Source organism: Mauremys reevesii, linkage group 2, assembly GCF_016161935.1.
Source record: "Mauremys reevesii isolate NIE-2019 linkage group 2, ASM1616193v1, whole genome shotgun sequence".
NCBI lineage: Eukaryota > Metazoa > Chordata > Testudines > Geoemydidae > Mauremys > Mauremys reevesii.
In genome coordinates, this window is record NC_052624.1 from 275,349,934 (window position 1) to 275,366,614 (window position 16,681).

Consider the following 16,681-nt stretch of genomic DNA (forward strand, 5'->3'; position numbering starts at 1 on the left):
TGATACCACTTCTGGATCCAGACCCACACTATCTTGAGCATCACAGATGATTCTGGGATATTTGCATTAGTCAGGCTTAGAGACTTCAGACAGGACTGGGAGCAAGAAGCTCATGAATTCTAATTCCACCTTTAAGGCAAACTCCTGCTGTGAGCATGGGCATGTCATTCAATCCCCCTGCCACTGAATCATGGTTGGTAAAAGGGGATAATGCTGACTTCCCACCACACAAACCTGTTGTGAGGATTGGTTAGCAAATGTCTGTAAGTGCTTTGGAGATTAAAAGCACTGAGTGCTGTTATTACTGTTATAATTCTCCAAGGCCATGCAGCATCTGTGCATGCTAAGATTGCAAACTCTTCAGACTCAAACTCATGATCCTGTGAGGTGCTGAGCACCTTCAGCTTCCATTAAAGGCAACAGTTTGGCACAATTTTGACTGCAGATAAATCATGTTATAAAAGAGAAAAAGGGCACATATGACAAGCCCGAAGGATGAATACTTGCAGCCAGATCTTTAAAGGACTTCAGTAGTCATCCCTTTAATATGTGCTGGTGCATCCCACTGTATCTGCAAAATCTTGCACTTGTATGTGCAAACTGAATAGTCAGTAGTCAGGTGCACAAACACACAGTGTGCTCATGCAACGATTATTCCATGCATACAGGATGTTTCCAATGTGGGTTAAGAGGATGACAAAAAATATGACCTTCTGAAATTAATCTAGCCAAGCCCTAGAGGCTGCTGCTATTCCACATACATATAGCTGATGCTCACTCACATACAGCTGAAGTGAAGTTTCTTTGTATGAACCAGAGGGGCAGTTTGAATTCAAACATTTCCCCCTGACAAGTTGCAATGCTGAAATATAGTCCTCGTGTGTCCTAGTTGTTTTGGCATTAAAACTGAGAAATGCAAAAAATGAGATCTGTAGCCAACAATTACAAGTGAGATAGAATTCATCCAAAACAGAGAATTGGCAAGACTCTCTGCACTGTATTAGAAGCTAAGAAAGGAATTTAGCCCAGCTATTAATGGAGCATAATATCTACCAAAATGCTATAGTTGTTTTAAAATGCCTCCTATTTTTCCACAGACTTAATATCAAAGCTTTCATACCACAGGCTGCTTATACATTATTATTTGTTGTTAAAAAGACAGTTCCAGCTGGAAAACCCATCAGTACATTTGCAACGCATTTCAGTTGCTCTTCATTAAGCTGTTCTTTTGAATCTGTCCATACAATTTTATGAGTTTGTTTTGTTTGGCTTTCAGAATAACATGGCATCACACACAGAACTAGAAAACCCTGTCACTGAAGAGGAGATGGAAGAAATGGTTCAGAAACCGCCTCAAGAAAATAAAAATCCCCAGGATATGTCATGCATTTGGGATATCTATTTTAGGAATCTGATGTGTCTAAAATGTTGCCTGTGACCGTGTGGATTGCTTCTTAAGAAGTGACTGAACATCTCCAGGTAACTGTTCAGCTGGCCACATGGCTATATGAGGATCTGGTAATAATTAATATCTAGGGTCAAATATTGCACTTCTTCACTACTCACTCAAGACAACTCACCCTGACGCCAGTGCGGACTATGATTTCAGGATTACATCTTGAACCTTCACCAAGTGATTCTAATCAGAGCAGAATGAAAGAACTGTCTTGGTCAATGTGATGAATCAGACATAGAATTATAGAATATTAGGGTTGGATGGTATCTAGTCCAATCGCCTGCTCAAAGCAGGACCAACACCAACTAAATCATCCCAGCCAGGGCTTTGTCAAGCCAGGCCTTAAAAACTTCTAAGGATGGAGATTCCACCACCTCCCTAGGTAACCCATTCCAGTGCTTCACCACCCTCCTAGTGAAATAGTGTTTCCTAATATCCAACCTAGACCTCCCTCACTGCAACTTGAGACAATTGCTTCTTGTTCTGTCATATACCAACACTGAAAACAGCCGGGCTCCGTCCTCTTTGGAACCCCCCTTCAGGTAGTTGAAGGCTGCTATCAAATCCCCCCTCACTCTTCTCTTCTGCAGACTAAATAACCCATGTTATTGTTTATTTAGAATTCTATGATTCTATGAAACATGTGTTGGTGTTCTGGAGGAACACTAGGTCCTTTTCTGCAGAACTGCTGTTCAGCCATTCAGTCCCCAGCCTGTATCAGTGCATGGGATTCTTTCTTCCTAAGTGCAGGACTCTGCACTTGTCCTTGTTGAACCTCATCAGATTTCTTTTGGCCCAATCCTCCAATTTGTCTAGGTCACTCTGGACTCTATCCTTATTCTCCAGCATATCTACCTCTCCCCGCAGCTTAGTGTCAGCTGCAAACTTGCTGAGGGTGCAACTAATCCCATAATCCAGATCATTGATATAGATGTTGAACAAAACCAGCCCCAGGACTGACATCTGGGGCACTCCATTTGATACCGGCTGCCAACTAAACGTCAAGCTATTGATCACTACCCATTGAGTCTGACAATCTAGCCAGTTTTCTATCCACCTTATAGTCCATTCATCCAGTCCATACTTTTTTAACTTGCTGGCAAGAATACTGTGGGAGACCATATCAAAAGCTTTGCTAAAGTCAAGATATAAAATATACATGACATGGGATGTGGTCCAGTGCCCACTGAACACAAAATTAAGTTAGCTATTGACTTCAGAGGGTTTTGGATTAGACCCTAAATGACGTATCAAAAGTAAGAATTTGTCCCACCTCCTTAGCTGGTATATAGCATAGTTTCATGTGGCTTCAGTGGTGCTGTGGTGATTTACGCCAGTTGAGTATCTGGCCCTTCATCTCCACCTCTTCCCCAGTTCTTGAAACCCCCACCTCTCTGTAGTGAGCTGTTTGACTGCTGGGATCATAAGTGTGGCTCCACAGTTATATCAGTTTAAATATACTACGTGCTATTTGTCTGGTTTGACTGTAAAAACAATTGCTACTGGTAATACTGGGGTATACTTTTGCTGACTAGATATTAAAGAGGGTCTTCATGAAAAAACACAACCCCCAAAGCTTACACTGTAACCAAGTTGCTAGACAATCAGCTCTGCAGATAGTTTGCTTACTACAATGATAGTTATTAATAAGGTGACATATATATATGTCACCTTATTAATATATATACACATTGACATAAAAAAGTCTTTCCAAATGAGTCCAAATTGATTAGTTTAATGATGTTCAAACATTTAAGATGTTATACATTATAATGGCTGCATGTAATTTCTGCACATCTGTAATATATACTTGTAGGTAAGATAGGTTCACACTACTCAGGGTCTTTACCAAGACAGCATCCCAATTAAAACAAACAAAGAAACAAACAAACAAAACCCCAAGACACCTGATAGCTTCAAATCAACATCAAACTGGACTGTTATTGCCAATATTTCTCACAACATTCTGGCAGCACAGGGAAGATAAAAATCTACAACCAGTCATTTTAAAAGAATGACATTTCTAGGCTCTATCTTAGAACCACGACATGTAATGTTCTTCAAGGGCCCGGGATGTATGGGCCTAATCCAACTCCCATTGAAATCAATGGCAAGATTCTCATTGACTTGCATGGGCTTTGGATCAGACCCCTTAATGAATATTACATAGAGACAATCTTGTCACTCGTTTTATGCAAAACTCCCATTGGCTTAGGAGTGTCACATGCCCACACACGCACGCGTGCACACACACACACACACAGAATAAAGGCAGGGTGTCGTGCCTAATGGACAAATGCAAGGCAAAACTGTTCCAAGATCAGAAACCATTGGTCTGAATGTAGGAATCGTTACTCTCCAGGGTTCTGTCTGACTCACTGAGTACTAGCAAATTGAATGTTATAAATATTCAAGTATAAGAGATGGAACTAAACTACACCTTTTCTGTATAAATTATTTTCTGGCATGAAAATTAAACACATGCAAAAAGACAACCTTCTATCTATATGAAACCCAATCCTATATACACCATTATCATTATTGTTAGAACTTTCATACAAATATTTATGCAGAAGTAGATAAATTGTGTGGTAAATAAGTTTAGCTGGCACTAAAATTGCAGAGGCAGAGGTATGATCTGGTGGTCTGAGTACAGAACTGGGAGCCAGGATTCCTCAGGTCCAGTCCTGGCTCTGACACAGATTCCCTTTATAGCCTTGGGCAAATCATATAGCCTCTCGGCTTTAAGCTATCCATCTGTGAAGTGAGGATGATAATACATACCCGCATGTCTCACTGGAGTGTTGATTAATATTTAATGTTTCCAAATATGCTATATAAGTGCTTACTATTACTATTTCATTTCAACATGACCTTTAAGGGACAGAAAATGGTGTCCAGGCCCAGCATACCTGCCCATTTTCTGCTGATCTTAATTCCACCTTCTTGTTATTAGCACCATCAGCCCTGTCCTTTGTATCTAGAATCAAACACTGGTGTTAAGCCTATTCATTTTTTTGCATCAGTTGCTTGCCACAGAAGTTCCATTTGCTAATGACCCTATTCAGTAAATATTTTGCCTAAATTCCACCACTCAAGTGAATCGCCTTGTTTTTCACAATATTTCAAAAACAAAACAACAACAACAATGAGGAGACCTTGTGGCACCTGAGAGACTAACAAATTTATTTCGACATAAGCTTTTGTGGGCTATAACCTACTTCATCAGTTATAGCCCAGGAAAGCTTATGCCCAAATAAATTTGTTAGTCTCTAAGATGCCACAAGGACTCCTCATTTTTGCTGATACAGACTAACATGGCTACCACCCTGAAACCTGTAACAATATTTCAAAGTTTCCCTTAGAGTTTTTTGAAATCTCCTCTTTCAGGGAACATAATTTCCTTCACCTTAACTCATAATTTAGATGCTTGACATCTGCTACCATCTTTGTAGTTCTTCACTGCACACCCTACAAGATCTACTGTATGAAGAGCTGCTCATCGTTTTTCTGAACACCGTGGTTTTCATTACAGAGTTGCCTTCTTTCAAAAACAAAATATTTCATGAAGGGCTGTTGATTTTTTCCCAACATTTTTCAATTTTTTGTTTTTATTTTTTGCAAAAAATGATGTCTTATTTTTATTGAAAATTGATCAAATATGTTAGGAAAACTTACTGAAATAGTTATCAAAATTTAACATTTAGAACTTTGATCATATCTTTGATAAAAATTTCAATAAAAAACACACACAAAAATTGAAAAAGTGGAAAGTGGGTTGATTTTGAACCTTGGGAAACAACTTGGCTATTTTTTTAATAATTTCTCTTTAAAAATTTTCTACCAGCTTTAGTGCTGTGTTTTTCAGGACTGCATACAGTGTTCCAGATGGGACTAACATATTTCAGAAAGGGCATAATAGAAAAACCCTGTATTTTGAAGCATTTCACAACCTTCTGTTGAAAAGCTACAACCTACTGCCTTTCATTGCTTTGGTGGCACTATTAATTGGCATGACTTTGAATACCAGCTCAGAATACCAACATATTTTTAAAACTGGGGCCAATGTACTTCGGTACAGATTTAAAAAATAACAAATGTACCTTGGTTATAAAGACAAGCAAAAACAATGTTAGTCCATAAATGTAAACAGGAGAGATGTTAACAGAAGATGACTGTATCCCATGATTATTCCAATATACTCCTCTTGTTGGGATTGCTTCTATCTTGAGTTCATTTATTTCACATGAAATGGAGTTTTTTAAAGGCTTTATAAAGACTCCTTCTTTTTATTTAAATATTTTTTCCCCTCTTCCATGCCTTGACTGTTTGAATGTTACAAATGAGTACGGATAATGGAACCATCTGTGCATTTTCTTTAGACAAATGGAACCACTGAAGCTATCAAGGATTCTGACCACATACATATTTTTCATATTGTCCAGTTCATCAAAAAGGAGGTTTTAACCTGAGTTCATATATGCTTGTTTTCTCTTGTATTAACTACCCCCAACAAAAGTGCTACAGATGTATAGCTTTCTTATTAAGTACATGAGTGTGAAATCAAAGAAGACTGTGTCCCTCAGTTGATATTTAACAGAGTTCGGAATCATGTTGGTTCCGTCACATCTATAGAGTTGGCCTTCTTATTTTTGTTCTCTGTTTCAGAAGCGGCTTTTGTCTTAGGTGAACAATCAAAAGAGAACATGGAACTGAACATGAATATTTGTGTCTTCCAAAAGCACCAATATTTGGAAGTTGGAATATCTTAAAGCCACAGCACTTTATTCTCTGAAACATAAATGAAAATGGGAGGAGTGTTAGGGTCCCACCTCATCACGTGCATGTTACTCATTTCTAATACTGCGCTCTTTTGGCTAAGGGCTTCTATGCCATTGAACACTCTGCTTTTCCTTTGTTACCCAGTGTTTCGGGCACTATTTGAAGTAGTTGAGTCCTGCCACGAGGAAAAACTTCTCCAGGAAAAGTTCAGAGTCCAGCACAGCTATGTGGGCGGCCCGTCCGATCAGCGTGTTGGCAGTGTTGGGGAGCGCATGGAACACATTGTGTCTAATTAAAGTGCAGTCCTTTGCATCGACCAAAGGCTGGAGGAGGTTGTTTATCATCTCTGCGTAAATGGGACCTGAAAGAGATTTTAAGAGGCAGTCAAAGAGTTAGTGACTTGGTGATGGGTCTTCTCCACTCAGTGCAATTATACCCTGGCACCCATGGATGGTGAAACCTGAAAGGGGCTAGAACACTGGATTCTAGAGGACAGTCCATCAGGAAGATGGATCAAATGCCATATTACTGCTAATCTGAAGTGGATCCATGGCATACAGAGCAGCCTGATGGGTCTGCTAGGATTATTCATTTGAAGTTCTGCTATTAGCCAGGATGGGTAAGGAATGGTGTCCCTAGCCTCTGTTTGTCAGAGGGTGGAGATGGATGGCAGGAGAGAGATCACTTGATCATTGCATGTTAGGTTCACTCCCTCAGGGGCACCTGGCATTGGCCACTGTTGGTAGACAGGATACTGGGCTAGATGGACCTTTGGTCTGACCCGGTTCGGCCATTCTTATGGGTGTTATGCTGTATAAAGTACCTCAGGACTCAGGCCTGATCCCATTGAAGTGAAGAGCAAAACTCCCATTATCTTCAGAGGTAACAGAATTGGACCCTTCCTTCTCTGTAAGGCAGAGTTCAGATGGGCTAGCAATGGGGCATGTGGCATACAGCTCCTTTGGGACTCGACATGGGAACCAGCTAAGGCCAGAACACCCTGCCTGTCTATTCCAGAACACTAAATTGAGGTGTTTTTAGGAGGCTGGTGAGGAAACCAGGTAATGCTCTGTACGGAATTGAATGATTTATACTGAATCTGGATCTGGGTCCTATTAGGCCTTGTGTTTTCCTGTGAGAGGAATGCCTGAGGAATGGGTGGGAAGATGTCCTTCTCTCCTCAACTTATGTCCGGGCTGGGGGAAAGCAGTGGAGGAAGTGGAGAGAAAGAACTACAGTTAAGAGACTGACAATACCAGGCATCATTTTTGACCTGTTGGTCATGGATGTCTCTTCTCATGTACACCAGCGTAAATCACGAATAATCCAATTCAAATCAATCATTCACATGAAACTGGTGGCAGAAGGATCAGACTGCTATGCATTTGCCATTATTTATGACAGGTCCATTAAAATGGAGCTATGCGGTGTCCTCTAAATGAACGGTGTGTTTGTTGATAATAAAAGGGAATTCGCAGGGACAAAGGCAATCTTGGTAAAAGCAGAGGCGGTGTCTCCATTGAGGTCAAGGGATTTGCTCCAAGTCTACAAAACCCAGAAAGGATTTCGGATGGGACTGAGGCTTAAATCATAAGGGCTATGATCCAAGGCCTATTGAAAATAAAGAAAAGATTCCTACTGACTTCAGTGGGCTTTGGACCAGGCTTGTGATAAGAAACAAAGAGAGAATACTGGTAATTCAGCAGGCTGGTGGATAGCAATACTGGCAACAAACTCTATTGTAGAATTGGAAGGGACCTCAGGAGGTCATCTAGTCCAACCCCTTGACAGATTTTTGCCCCAGATCCCTAAATGGCCCCCTCAAGGATTGAACTCACAACCCTGGGTTTAGCAGGCCAATGCTCAAACTACTGAGCTATCCCTACCCACTACACTGAACTATCCTTCCCTCATTGTCATAATCATCACCACTTTTTAAACAGACATGGCAGGGGGAAGCCTTTGATTACAATCTTGAAAGAAATTGGTTTTCATCACACAAAGAGCTTTATAAGTAGGTCCTGTATTGATTTCAATAGCTTCCTGTCCAGCTTAAGTTTTCGATTATTTTTTCAATGGTGAATGCAAAAAATCATTCTGATGCGACATCCTCAGCTGTACAAAAGACCTAAACAAACAACCAATTAACTCAGTGGTTTTGTGAATACAGGCAGGGTCTCATCATACCTGTGTGCCGGTCTTTAAGTGCGGTTTTGCACATTTCTATCCTTGCTGAATGGAATGGCACATATCGATCCTGGGGAGAGGCCACCAACACAACATTTTTAAAGTACTGAAGACCTGTAACAAAGAAATACATCAAAACTTGTATATCTCAGCAATCTATCAAAACAACAAATCTACACACATCTTAACAGGAGTATTGGAGAGACAAGGTGGGTGAGGTAATATCTTTTGTTGGACCAACTTCTGTTGGTGACAGAGACAAGCTTTCGAGGTTACACAGACTCATCTTCAAGAGTATGGCACGACTGCATGTGTTTTAAAATGTACAACATAGTCAAGGAAGAATAATTATATATGTAGCATACTTCTAAAGAACAGTATAGTAACAGCGTAAACTACCGATGTCACCGTTGTAAGCTGTGATGTAATTAGCTCTTTCTAACATCCATATGGACCGGACACTTAACAGGAAAAAGTAACGGCACTGCCCCTGCTCCAAAGAGCTTCCAGTCTAAGTCCCCGATCTTGCAAATTCCTATGCATATGGGCAACTTTACAAACATGAACTGCCCCATTGAGTTCAATGGGAATTCTTGGGCGAGTGTTTGTAGGACCAGGGCCTAAACTGAGAAATGAAGCCAACAGATGAGCATCATAAATGAACACAAAAATGTGGTGGGAAAGAGACAAAGGTGCAGGCTCACAGTAATGAGGTTATTTAGCAAGGGGGTTAAGCAGCGGGATAGTTCCATTACATTAGGGATTTTGTTCTTGGTTTTGTCTGTTTTTTTAAATACTCCCAATTGTCAGAGGTGACGGCAGACAAGAGATTTTTAAGGGGAATCTGAATGAGGGTTAATATTCTTACAGTAGACTCAGGAGTAGTTTTATTTGTAAATAAGGATCTGGACATTATTTTCTATTGAGTAATTAAAAGCCCATGGTGTTGAGAATGCATTGCTGTAATTTATGATTTTTTTCACTGCTAATGTATTGTGAAGTCATCTGGACCAGCCAAGATGGATGAATTCAGTGTGCAGTATCAATCACTGCTTGTTCTAGTACATCAGCTGTGTATACAGTGCTGGTGATGGATCGATCATAAGCCTGTGGACTATTGAGCACACCCCCATTAAAGCAAGGGAAGTCTTCACACATAGCACTCCACCCTACAAGATCCATGGAGTAGCACAGGGGTCGAGTGAAGACCTGATCCACAAGTCACTGAAGTCAGTGAGAGTCTTTCCTTTGATTTCAGTGGGTTTTGGACAAGGCTCACAGGATGCAGACTGGTGCTATTGCAGGGCTGTATTACAGGAAGCGACACAGTTGAGGGGAGGACAAAGGTACGCATGTGATCATGGCGGGGTAGGAGAGACAGTGGTCTGCATGTTAAAACAGAAGTATGGGAGTGGTGAGACCCACATTCACTTACTACCACTGTCGCAGACTATGTTGTGAGATATTGGGCATCTCCCTGAATATGAGCAGGGCTGCACGGTCTAGAGGAATGAGCACTGGCAAGAGACTCAGGAACTCCTGAGCTGTACTGTTAGCTCTGACTCACTCTGTGATTTTGGCAAGTCACTTGGCTTCTCTGTGTCTTTATGTGTAAAATGAGAATACTGCTACATAACTACCTATCTCTTAGGAGTGTTCTCAGGGTCAGTTAGCGTCTGCACAGCATTGGAGGGTGGCAGGTACTAAGTGACGCAGTTACTGGGGAACCGCACCTCTGACTCCTCCTGGGCTCATCGATTGCATCCCTCTCTGAGGTCTTGGACCTCCAGCTGTCACTGAACTCAGGGCTGAATCATGCAATTCTTCCCTTAATATTGAGTTCCGGGTGGCCGTGACCCAGGTGCTAGCAGTGATTGCTTTAGCAGGTCTGACGTGGGCTCAGACCCTGCAGTTCTGTTCCCTGTAGGACAATGACAGTGGTAACTAGTGACCCAACAGCTTCCTTAAAGCAAAGTATCATGTATCTAGCAGAACAGCATCTAAGAAAAAGCATGTCTTATAAACAACAGAGCGGCCTATACATGTCTGCTTACCAGCTGTCTAACCATCTCCTAACTCCCCGTAGACTCTTCTGCAGAGCCTCTTTGTCAGCTTGTCTTCCTGTCCAATGACACTCCCTGGACAGCCCCCAGAGCAACTCATTTCCTTCGTGGGGATCAAGACTTTTTATAACTGTTTATAGCCCTTTTAATCTCTAGCCTCCCAGTCAGGCAAAATGGCTGTGTCTCTTTGGCCTACAACCTGGAAGGATGCCATTGTCTTTCAAGTGTGTGCTTGGGTGTTCTTATCTGGGACCTACTGTGTTGTCTGCCTCTCCAGATCCAAATGAATTCAAGCATTCTAGGTGTATGATAAATTTACCATTACCACCAATATAAATTAGATCAATACAGTCATACAGGAAATTCGAATCATCCCAACATACAACTTCCCCTCATAAAACTATTACATAGCAATAGTCATAGCATTATGACATATCAGCTCCACATCTGTTATGCAAAGTATTATTAAAGAATAGCATTGGATTTTACAAATAGCCCTTTTCCTTCTGACAGCCTTACCTTCCATTTAGTGATGAATTAAATATCAGGAGGACAGTGCAAATATCAATATGTACAGCAAGGCACCACCACATACCAACTGACTGCATCACAATAGCAGCATAGCATAGCAGCAGGCAGAGTGTTGGCACCTTAGAGACTTGCAGAGCGTTTGGACTTTGGTGGGTTTGGACTACGCACTCGTGTGATGTGGGTTGTGGTGGTTCACAAGCTCATGCCCCTCAACTCCTGTTAGTCTAGGTGCCACAAGACTCTTTGCTGCTTTGCTTATAGATCCAGACTAAGCTCTACCCCTCCTCTGATTAGTAGGAATATGTTACTGAGAAGAGAGGAATTCTGGGGGATAGGGATTCATCAGTTTTTTTTTTTTTTGAACGAGCCTCAGTTCAGTTGATCATGGACGGACTGAGGGGGGCTAATGGGGCCTCTCTTTAGCATTACAGCGGAAGAATGATAACTCTCCCTCTGGCATTGAACTGTGCTGTCAGCAATGGGCTTAAATAAAAGCATCACTGGGGACCTAGATTCAAACATCCTGGTCCTAGAGGTGACAATTAGGGCTGTGTGAATAATCAATTTTTTTGTCCATTGGCAATTCTTTTTTTTTTTTTAAGGAACAAATGTTTTGGGTTGAACCAAAAACTTTTTTTTTAATTTGGCTAACCCCCCAACCCCCCACCCCCCAAAAATCATTTAGATGTTGAGCCTTTTTAACATTTTTTATTTAAAAAAAATAAAATTAGGGGAAGTTTTGAAGCAAAAAGTAATTTGGAACTAAACAATCAAAATGGTTTGTTTTTAAAATGTCTAAAGAAAATGTTTTGACTTTTTTGGAATTTTGTAGGGATTTTTTTGGATGAAACGACTCAGCAAAACCAACAAAAATTCTCAAACTGCTTCAGTATAATCAAATCTGCATTTTCACCAAAAGGTCTATGTGTCAACTCTCACCCAGCTCTAGTGAATGCAGGGTGACCAGACAGCAAGTGTGAAAAATTGGGATGTGGGTGGGGGGTAATAGGAGCCTATATAAGAAAAAGACCCAAAAATTGGGGCTGTCCCTATAAAAATTGGGACATCTGGTCACCCTAAGTGAATGGCTCCAAACTAAGCCAAACGAAACAATCGAGTTTTTGCCCTTTAGCAATATAAATTAGGTTGTAGCAACCTAATGACACCACTAGTCTTTGCTTACAGAGTGTGCACATAGAGATAGGCCTGAACTACAGCATTTGTATTCAGTTGCAAATTGACCAAAGTTTGGTGGGGAGCATTTGGCAACTCCATTCCATGGTGATGTCCACAGTAGAAATGCACAGGTAAAATGGATTAGATTAGACAGAGGAGTCCATTAAATAGTTTTGCTTCAGGCCCATCTCCCCTTGAGGCCAATGATTAGCAAAAATCACTGATCAAACACCGATGACTTCCTTTATTTCCTGAAGAGCATCTCAGTACGGGACAACACTTTGGAGAATCTGCTCTCCACCCAGATATTTACTCACCTGTTTTTTGGCTGAGCTGGTACAGGAAACATTTGCGCAGATCTGCGTTGTCCCTGAAGGTCAGCTGCAAAAGTGACCCTGATTTTTTCAGCTTCTGCATGAGCCATAGGCCTGGAATGACAATCAATGTGTGGGTTTACCGTATTCGTAATCATCAGACCAAATGCCCCAAAATTTAAGAATCCCTTCCACGGTTATAAAATTGTGACTGAACATTCTCAGGCTAGAAGCGCCAATTGGCCATCAGTACTCTACATTTCTTCTTGTGCTAGTGGCCAGTGGCTAGAAAACCTCAGGGCCATATTGTAGTCTCTGCTTCCATGAGCAGAGAACAGAAGAATCCAGGAGAGCTATGACATTATTGTCCCATGATATTCTTTTACCCCCTTAGTTTTACAGGTACTATACTGCTGATTCCAGAGGCAGCTGTTGGTCAGGGAATTCCCTGACCTTGGGGCTCATGCAGCAACAACGTTATTCAGCAGCAGAGTGGGGGTTGGGAGCTGAGATTCAGTGCACAGGTGGAAGCACGTAGCCTCAGCCAGCACGTGCAGGCTTTCCTGATCCAGGAATTCTGAATGCAGCTAAACACAAACCCAAAGCTAAACTCAAGTGGTTGGAGATCTGGTGTGAATATTTCCCACAGCGCTGGTTAGTGACACACTCAAACACTAGTCGGTACCACTGCCCCATTCACACAATGGTCTCTTACAGGTACTGCTACACACGAAAGCAAATCGTAGCCTTTTTCATGAACTCTTACCTGTACTAACCAAAGTACTGTTGTTGTACAGGGTCCCTAGGTGAGGCCCAGAGAGGGACAGGAAGGTGTGTAACTTGTTGAGGTAATAGCGAAACCTTGGCCGAGTTAATACTGATCGGATGATGACGTTACCAAGGGAATGACCAATGAAACTGTCGGGAGAGACAAAATGACACACAAACAAAGAACAGTCTATATATTCCTTAGCTTCAAAATGCGTGTGGCAGGCAATGCTCTCTTTTGTTCTATGGGGATTGGCTCTGCCTCCAAACAGATTGTTCATTAGTGTCCTTTAGTCACGTTTTCCCATCTCCTTTATTCTCCATGACATTTCCAGCTCAGCAGCTGCTCTGCCAGGTCTGGACAAAACCAACATCTTCATACACATTGTGACGCCCATTAAGTCTCTGGAAAAACTCCCATTGACATGAAGGCTTTGGATCAGGCCCCATATAATAGAGATGATTCTACTGAACATTACTGTGCTCCATCACATCCAATTAACTGTCAGTGTGTTTTACCTTATCCGGGAGATGGAGAGGTTGTACAACTGGATATGTTGAATAATTTCATCCAGTAATCGGTCAGTCATCGAATCAAAATCAGCAAAAGTATCAGTCTGGTGAAGAGAGAATGGTGTCAGCTGATGACATAACTGTCAATGTATTGCATTGCGATACAAAAAAAACTAGACAAATGATATTTCTGAGGAAAAACACAAGCAATAAAATAAGAACATTTCAAGACTTCTTTATGCACCATAAAGAGGCAAGGGGGAAAAAAGCATAGATCCAATTTTTCTCATTCGTTAGGTCCATTGGAAGTTGCATTTCTCTTCCAAAAAGTGACTGTGTAAAAGCAGCTTCAAGGAGTTCCATGTTTATTGTCTCTCAGTGATTCCATATGAAATATGCTCAGTTTGCAAGCAAACACATTTGATATTTCCCCCCCCTCAGGGCTAATGCTGCAAACTCACTCAGGCTGGTTCCTTCCTTCTCATACATCGTTAACAGTAATGAAGGATCTACAGGCCAAATACTGCCCATATTGACATTTGTGGAAGCCGACTGCCATCGGGGGCTTACATGGGTGTAACTAGTTGTAACATAGTGAGCAAGTCTGTTGATGATGCAGAAGGAGGAATATATTCCAGCTCATGCTCTCCTAGCTGCATTGGCTCAGCAGGGCTAACAGGAGTAAAGGCTTACAAACTCATTTTAGTCTCTAAAAGGGACATGACTCTGAACACACAAAGTGATCAGATTTGTTGAGTGACAACCCCCTTTTTACATAGTCATTTTATGTAGTAGAACCACACTGTAAGGATCACAGTAAAACACACAAATTGCTTAGGCCAATATTATTAGAATAAGGTTTGTAAAGTGACCTGAGTTTCGATCAGAGGGGACTGCAGATGCTCAACCCCTCTGAATATCAGCCCACTTATGTAAGAGACCAAGCATATCTCTACATGTAAGATATTGCACTAGCACAGCTGCAGGTATCCTGCTGTAGCACTTCAGGCTATGTCTACACTAACGAGTGGTGGTAGCTATGTTGGCAGGAGAGCATCTCCTGCTGACAGCACTGTCCACACCAGTGCTTTTGTCAGTGAAACTTGTCAGTCAGAGATGTGCTGACAAAAGTGCTAGTGTAGACAAAACCTAAAGTGTAGACGCTACCTATACCAATAGGAGGGGTTCTCCAGGCAGTGTAGGTAATTCCCAAGAGGTGGTAGCTAGGAAGAGTTCTTCTGTCTCCCTATCACTATCTACACCAGGGGTTAGGTCGGTGTAACTATGTTTCTCAGGGGCGTGGATTTTTCACAGCCCTGAGAGACGCAGCTATATTGATGGAAGTTCCTACAATAGACCAGTCCCAACTTTAGCATTTAGGATTTAGTGGATTATCATGCTAGACTAGTCTATAGTATTATAAACTGACCCTAACAAATTTATCAAAAACATTTTATGCTGCTATCACACAATACCATGTGGTGTTTGACAGTTAATCAGTAGCATGATGAGTATCAGCAGGGTATTTAAGTTATTTATTGCCCCTGGCAATACTGCCATTTGTGATACAACAAAACAAACTATAAATTGTCTAGACTACAGAACTGCAGGAGAGTATTCTTGTTTAGAACTGTGTCAGGACTCTAAATCAAATTCAAAACTAATGAGATGCCAGGGAAACAATCATCAAGTGTTGGAACAGATATTTAGGGAAAACATATCTAGTAATTAATGCTTCTGTGACAAAATTCATCTCACTAATTGCAGCTCTTGCAAAGGAGAACATGAGCGTCTCCTATTTCCAGTGCTGCCTTAAAATAAATGTTCTCATAAACTAAATACAGTCAACTAACCTCCTGCCTGTTTGTTTTGTCTGCATCGATAATTAATGATTTCCTCCTAAGCTCATTATCTTGAATCTTGTGGGTTATTTAGAAGTGGAAAAATACCACCCCAAGTGTAAGTCCTAGACACAACACACACAGAGTCCTCCTATTTCAGTCATCTGTGTTTCCACCCCTCAATATCACTTCAGTGCCTTTCCAAATGACATAGATTCACATTTTTCCCTGTAAGGCAAAATTTGGCTAGACAGCTCGCACTGCGGCTCTATTACAGTCTCCATATGGCTCTCTGTTGCAGGGAGGAAAGAGGATACGGCGGCTAAAAGCACAGCGGAAGGAGTCAAGAGTTCAGTTCCTAGTTCTGCCGTGCACTTGCTCTGTGACCTGCGGCAAGCTGCTTGCTTTGCTGTGCTCTGGTTTCCCACACTATAAAATGAGGGTGATGCTGCCTCACCACGCATGCTGAACAACAGTAGACGGAGGTGCTGTAAGGCTGAACTCTTTCATGTTTGTAAAGTGCACTGAGAGCCTTTGGCAAACGGGCAAAATATTATCCTCCTGAATGTTACTTTCCATGCATTCTGTATTCCGAGAATGGCTACTGACATCAACAGGAACTTGAACAGGGTGAGAACACAGGTTGTTCAGTTGCAACCTGCCTTTGGATAAGAGATCTGCACTGCAAACCAAATTGGAACATTTTGCCCTAAAGTTTCCCGGTAGAACAGATGAATGCTTTTGACTGGACACTGAAATCCTTGCTCTGTTTATGAATGTGGCCCTTTATGTAACTAAATATGCTGCATCCCATGCATGTAGGGCAGAGCACAGAGTTCATTTCTGCTGCTGTGCATTGCACAGGCAATGGATTAGCTTTCCTGGAGGGCATTTCTTTATCATACGAGCAAATAAATCACAATATACTACACAAAGGAAACAACTGTTTGATGCCTTAGCTGAAACCAGCAGTACCAGCTCCCCCAAGCAGACCATAGCATCCTCCTGAGCACTTAGAATTAACATCACCAGGCTGGCTGTTTTATTTTT

General features: G+C 41.5%; 1 protein-coding gene across 16 annotated transcripts in view; it reads right to left on the reverse strand.

Annotated features, from left to right (window-relative positions):
* Positions 1-5,324: 5,324 nt before the first annotated feature.
* FAM135B (family with sequence similarity 135 member B) overlaps positions 5,325-16,681 on the reverse strand; it is a 438,555-nt gene continuing 427,198 nt past the window's right edge. For 15 of the 16 annotated variants that reach the window (XM_039527226.1, XM_039527229.1, XM_039527216.1 and 12 more), the window contains 5 exons: positions 13,797-13,894; positions 13,276-13,427; positions 12,513-12,623; positions 8,426-8,539; positions 5,325-6,599 (listed from right to left, as the gene is read on the reverse strand). In XM_039527226.1, the coding sequence (XP_039383160.1) occupies positions 6,394-6,599; positions 8,426-8,539; positions 12,513-12,623; positions 13,276-13,427; positions 13,797-13,894 (681 nt within the window). In that variant the 3' untranslated portion in view covers positions 5,325-6,393. Of the gene's footprint in view, positions 6,600-8,425; positions 8,544-12,512; positions 12,624-13,275; positions 13,428-13,796; positions 13,895-16,681 lie in introns of all 16 variants that reach the window. The other variant, XR_005595027.1, reaches the window with a different exon arrangement.